Source organism: Rutidosis leptorrhynchoides, chromosome 4 (genome assembly GCF_046630445.1).
Source record: "Rutidosis leptorrhynchoides isolate AG116_Rl617_1_P2 chromosome 4, CSIRO_AGI_Rlap_v1, whole genome shotgun sequence".
Lineage (NCBI taxonomy): Eukaryota > Viridiplantae > Streptophyta > Magnoliopsida > Asterales > Asteraceae > Rutidosis > Rutidosis leptorrhynchoides.
The window spans coordinates 471,049,154-471,055,454 of record NC_092336.1 but is presented as its reverse complement, the minus strand read 5'-3'; the positions used below and the strand labels follow the sequence as shown (position 1 = coordinate 471,055,454).

At 38.8% G+C, this 6,301-nt stretch overlaps 2 protein-coding genes across 2 annotated transcripts; one reads left to right on the top strand and one right to left on the bottom strand.

The window, feature by feature from the left end:
* Window positions 1-207: 207 nt before the first annotated feature.
* Window positions 208-2,196, bottom strand: LOC139842292 (uncharacterized). Its single transcript, XM_071832448.1, has one exon. It carries the CDS (start codon window positions 2,194-2,196, stop codon window positions 208-210), a length of 1,989 nt encoding a protein of 662 aa, XP_071688549.1.
* Window positions 2,197-5,397: 3,201 nt separating this feature from the next.
* Window positions 5,398-6,033, top strand: LOC139842290 (uncharacterized). Its single transcript, XM_071832447.1, has 3 exons — window positions 5,398-5,407; window positions 5,453-5,606; window positions 5,697-6,033. The coding sequence occupies exons 1-3, from the start codon at window positions 5,398-5,400 to the stop codon at window positions 6,031-6,033; spliced, it is 501 nt and encodes a 166-aa protein (XP_071688548.1).
* The last annotated feature ends 268 nt before the right edge of the window (window positions 6,034-6,301 follow it).

Here is a 6,301-nt window from a genome sequence, read left to right as displayed (position 1 = left end):
CAAAAATAATAATATAGGTCATAGAAATGACGTGTCACGAATAACAATTAACGGTCGTTAAATAATTAACGGCAAAAGATAACGGAAAAAGTAGGGTCGTTACAATTACAGGGTTGGCCAACCAAGTAGGATATTTGGCTTCGCGTATTATCCCTGCCTTAAGCAACTCATCTACTTCCTCACATGCAGCTTTGTCCCTTTTCGAAGTTAAATTTCTCTTTTTTGGTAAATGAGATCTAAGTGCTTGTATTCGTTGAGCCTGTGTTCCGTTATAACTTCTGCCCCTAGGATATTTAGAGTTCGGGGGATCCTCGTCATATCTTTATATTCCCAGGCGAAGACATCCATGTTGGATTGAAGTAACTTGCGTAGTCCCACCTTCAAGTCCGAAGGTAATTGCCTTCCGATGGTAATTTGCTGTTCAGGGAAGAAAGGGTTGATGGATACCTTTTCTTCATGTGAGTTTTCTTCTTTGGTTTCTAGGATAGTTTCTCCGGGATTCACCATAGTTTCTTTGATAGCCATGATCACCTTGCTTTGGTCATAGGTTGACGGGAGAGTAGCTATCCCTTGGCTTGTATGAAACTTGACTAGTTGGTGTATAGTGGATACTACGATTCCCATTTTCATCATTGCCATTCTCCCCAGCAGAATGTTGTGTTGTGAATTTGCTTGAACGATAACGATGTCTAGTGTCTCTGTTGTCATAGGTGGCTCTCCAATGGTGAAATCAAGGTCTATTTCGCCTATCGGCCAGCACCTTTCTCCTGAGAAGCCAACTCGGGGCACTCGTGGTGGCATCAATCGTGCCTTAATTGCTGGGCTGAGCTGCTGAAAGCAGTGTTCGTACATAATGTCACACGAGCTACCGCTGTCGAGATAGATTCTGTGTACATCTCTATCGAATATCATGCCGCTGATAGTGACCGGTTGATCTGAAGGCGTGATAGTATCTAGCGCAGGGAAGGAGATTTCCTCCCAGTCAATGACTTGGTGTGATCTGCTTCTTTTGAAATGCCTTCGGGATTCAACTGCGAAGCAACTCTCTATGGCTAGGATTGCTTTTCCCGTCTTAGGCTTTTTGTTTTCGGTAACAGGCTCGGAAGCCTTCGTTGTCTTTCGAATTCCTTTCACCAAGTGCGAAAGATTCCCTGATCTTACTGCGTCTTCGATGGCAAGCTTTAGCTGAATGCATTCGTCTGTCTCATGACCATAGTCATTATGGAAGACGCAGAATTTGCTTGTGTCTCTGGGTTTTCCTTTCTTAGCCAACTTTGGTGGTGCTTTGAAGGCTTGTGCTGCCTTTTCCGTGGAAAGGATTTCCTTCGGAGTTTTTATGAGTGTTCCTAGGATTCCGGCGTTATTTTCCCATTTGTAAGGGGCATAACGTCCTTTATCCTCTCTTTTCCCATGCCTTTCTTCCCGGTTACTGGACTTTTCCTTTCGCTTTGAATTAGATTGGTCTTCGTATGTGAAGGTTCCAGCAGTTTCCTTCGCATCTAGCCAAACATAGGCTCTTTTGAGAAGTTTCTCGTAGCTATCCGGGAGGTCCCGAGTAAGATGTTCTACTAGGGAACGGGCCCTGCAGCCATACAGGAGGCCCGAGATTCTCTGTGTCTCCGGTAGGCCAGCTATTTGATGGGTTTCGTCGGTGTACCGACTAAGGAAAGTTCGAGTTGCTTCGTGTTCCTTCTGTCGAATACTGTGTGCGGCAACATGATTTTTCTTGTGACGCTTTTGCTGACTAAACTTGGACTTGAAATATCGCTTTAGTTCGTCGAAGCTTGATATCGAGTCTTTAGCTAAAGTGTCAAACCATATTCTCGCATCACTTTTGAGCATGTATGAGAAGGCATGGCAGACCACGGCCATGTCCCATTTGGCCATCCTGACGGCTCCTTCGAATACATTGATATAATCTTCCGGATCTTCCTTCCCTTCGTAGTATCCCAAGTGCGAAGGTATCTTCATCCCCGTGGGTAACGGGTGGTTCTGGATGCCTGTAGTGAAAGGCGTCTTCTGGTTCTTCCAAAAGTTGTCTACATCCGTAGTGTTGTTTGCTAAAGGGGCACCGTTGGTGCCGTTAACACCATTTTGTGTTCCATACGCTTGTGGTTGGGGTGGACACACCCAGTATCCGCCATTCCAAGTTGGCAGTTGGGATCCTTGAGAAAAATGCGTATTTGGTTGGCTCATTGTAGCGTTGTAATAAGGTGTGTTGGGAGCCATCTAAGGGAAAGGTCTCCCAAGGATGAAGGGAGGGATTACGGACCCTCCTGTGTTGATCGAAGCATTATTGGAGACAGCATTGTTGTTAGGGACACCATTGGTGTTTAGTGTGCCGGAGGCACTGTGGTTAGGGACACCATTAGTGTTTGGTGTAACTCCACCGTTTGGTACATTTGGCACCGGAACTACTGGATCTTTAGGAAAAGGGTTTCGCCCAGGTAGAGGTCCCATTTCCATCTCTTCATCATACTCCTCACTATTATATGTGAGGACTCGTTTGCTCTTGAGGTGGCCCTCAGCGCGTAGTTTTTTGATAACCTCTTTGATACTGTCGTAATTCTTGAGGATAAATGTTTTATCCAACAAGGGAGGTGGATCTGAGTTATCTCGGTTTGTGATTATGGGCATTACTGAAGTAGTGGGAGTTCTAGCACTCTCTTCAGCTTGCACATTAGATTGGGGTAAAGAGAACCACGGGGAAGATTCTGGGTCAACCATGGTGGTTTAGTGTTTAAACAAGGTTTAGATTTTGTAAAAGACGTAGGGTCTCACGGATGGCGCCAGTTATTTGTACACTTTTTTGGCATAATCCTAATGTTGATTAGGATTACATTGACTCACGAATTAATGGTGGATTAGAGTGTGATTAACTATGATTAAGGGAGAGGGAGGTATTTGGTTATTTGGTGGCGGTTCCCCGAAGGTAGTGAGATTATGATCTCACTTTACACCTTTAAGGTATTTTTATCATTGGATCGAATTCAATGAGTTTGATGTATGAGGGATTGATGAGATGCCCTTCTGCTGGAATAAGCATATCCTTTAATAGTGTTGTTAGAGAGCTAGTCCCTGGTTTCGAAGTCTTGACCAATCTCCAAGGTAACTATGAAAATGTTGGTAAACTTTCCTTAAATGGGGTGACGGCGCTACAGTGCTCAAGGAAAGTCATATAGATGCCTTCCTCATTTGCCTTGGTGGCGCCGAATACTGTTTGTAGAGAATATTTTCCATATCTCTTCATTCCATACAGTCATGTGACATAGTGGCAGTCCTCCGACACTGGTACCTAGGATGTATCCGTTATCTATTGCCTTCGGACAATTGTTTTATGCCTAATGGAATTAGCTTGAGATATTGGCTACACTATCACACAATATGTCATTAAATAAAATAGTAAGATCTAGATTATATGGTAATAAAGAAGGTGATAACATGTGTCAAATACAAATTCATTAGATGTTAATACATTAATTTAGCGGATTTTAATATAAAACAAGTAGAAATATCGTCACCATATAATATAATAATATGTTAAGAGGAATATTCAAATGAGACCAAGTTTTAAGTTGAGATTCAAGGGACCAATCAGATTGCGACACGTGGTGCGATAATCACATGTGATTGGAAAAAAAAAATTCAAAATTTTTTTTTTTTTCGAAAAAAAAATTTCAAAAATTCTTTTTTTTGAAATTTTTTTTTTTTTCAATTTTTTTTTTCAATCACATGTGATTAAATTTGACATGCAGTAAATCACATGTGATTGGGCATGCCAATCACATGTGATTGTAAAACCCAATCACATGTGATTATTGCATGCCAAATCCAATCACATGTGATTGAAAAATAAAATTCAGTAAAATGACGAATAATGACGAATTTCACTAAATTTGTGCAAAAACCTTCAAACACCAAGTTTTGTATCAAAACTTGATCAAATCACCGAATTAACGTCTAAAATTTTGAAGATATGATCACGAAACGCTAACAAACTTGATCAAATCACCGAATTAAAGTATGTTTCCAGTTGAAATTTTTTTAAAAAAATTGTAATTTTTTTTAATCACATTTGATTGGATTTGATATGCAGAATCACATGTGATTGAGTTCCACAATCACATGTGATTGGATTTTACAATCACATGTGATTGGATTTGACATGCTAAATTTCAAAAAAAAAAAAAATTCAAAAAAAAAAAATTTCGAAAAAAATAATTTTTTTTAAATTTTAAAAAAAAAATTTAAAATTTTTTTTTTATTTTTTTCCAATCACATGTGATTGTCGCGCCACATGTCGCGCTCTGATTGGTCCATTGAATTTCAAGCAAATTTTTGATTTCAAAGGAATACAACTCAATATGTTAAATATGTTATTATTATGCCCCGTCATAATTCTTATATCTATATTTTTATGCAACGCTACATATGTTTTAAAATATTGTAAAGTGAAAGAGATGAAATAATATCGTAAAATATATTTGATAGTTTAGGACTTTATGTTTATAAAATGGTAGTGTATAATATATGAATTGATTCTCTTGAATGATTAACAAGAACTGTTTTTCTTTAGCATTAACATTTCAAAAAGATAGATTACATGAGAAAGAGAGATGTTTAGTTGATGTTCAATGCACTTACACCATTCGCAATGCAGCGTGATCGGAGCATTTTTGCCACCACCGCGCCTCCATCGCGCCCCTGTGCGGCGTGATGGAGGGTTTTTTTGTTCGGCGCGATGAGTCCATTACCGGAGAAGAAGAATTCGTTTATCGAATGGGATACGGCCACGTGGATGCAACGGCTTTGTAGCCGTTTGAATTTGCAGAATTATTTTTTTTTTTTTTTTTTTTTTTTTTGTTATATATACCACTCTTCCCATTTTAATTATTCACACTTTCTTCAATATATCACTTATATACTTAACAAAAAATTCAATGGCAAAAGCTTTATTTAAACTTTTTGATATATGGGATTCGGATGATGAAGACGAATTGATGATTTTACGAGAAATGGCTGGAAAAATTGGATGCTGAAGAGGCTGCAGCTGAAGAGGCTGCAAACAATGTACGTGTTCCACGAACTCGAATTTACATTCGTAGAGATCGTGAACTTGCAGGTGATAACCTATACAAACACTATATCCAAGAGAATCCAATTTATCTTGAAAATAGATTCAAGAGACGTTTTAGAATGAGTAGTAGGTTATTTAAGTGTATCGTAAATGATATAATCAATTATGATGTCGATCCATTACCACTTCATTTTGAATATTTTAAACAAAAAAGCGATGCTCTTGGTCAACAAGGTTTTACTACGATACAGAAATGTACATACGCGATGCGTCAATTGCCTTACGGTACAACAACGGACATGTTTGACGAATACTTACAAATGGCTGAAGGTACATCAATTCTCTGTCTCAATAGCTTTTGTAAATGTGTTTTAGAACTATATGTTGATGAATATTTGAGGAAACCAACGAGTAGCGATATAGCTCGTTTGTATAGCGCGCACGAAGAAAAACATGGGTTTAAGGGAATGCTTAGAAGCATTGACTGCATGCATTGGAAGTGGAAGATTTGTCAAAATGCTTGGAAAGGGCAATATACTAGTGGTCATCAAGGTCATCCGACCATAGTTTTTGAAGCAGTTGCTTCATATGATACATGAATTTGGCATGCATTCTTCAGTGCCGCAGGTGCAAACAACAATGTTAATGTTTTGAATCAATCTCCGTTGTTTGATGACATTAAGAATGGAAATGCACCATTCGCTCCATTTACTGTAAATGAAAATGAATACACAAATGGTTATTATTTGACGGACGGTATTTATCCATATTGGTCAACGTTGATGAAGGCATATTCGACCCCAACCGACGAGCCACTTGCAAAATTTAAAAGATTTCAAGAAAGTGCACGTAAAGATGTCGAAAGAACATTCGGTATTCTTCAAGGTAGATTCCATATTTTACAAATGGCTGGACGACCACACACCGTCAATAAGTTGAGGCTGAGGAAAACATGATAGTCGAGGATAAGTTGTGTGCTCTTGCAAAACATGATAGTCGAGGATAATGGCTTCAACATTTTATGGCTAGAGGAAAAATTACTTAGGACTAATGAAGCTAATACTAACTATGTAACGAATCGATCTAGAAGTCGTGATGTAAGAGAACAAGAAATACGAGATAGAAACATTCATGACCAACTTCGAAATGATCTCACTGAACACATTTGGGCCCTTCTGATGTTATGCGAGGTGTATATAAAATAGCTTTAAATTTTACTAGGAA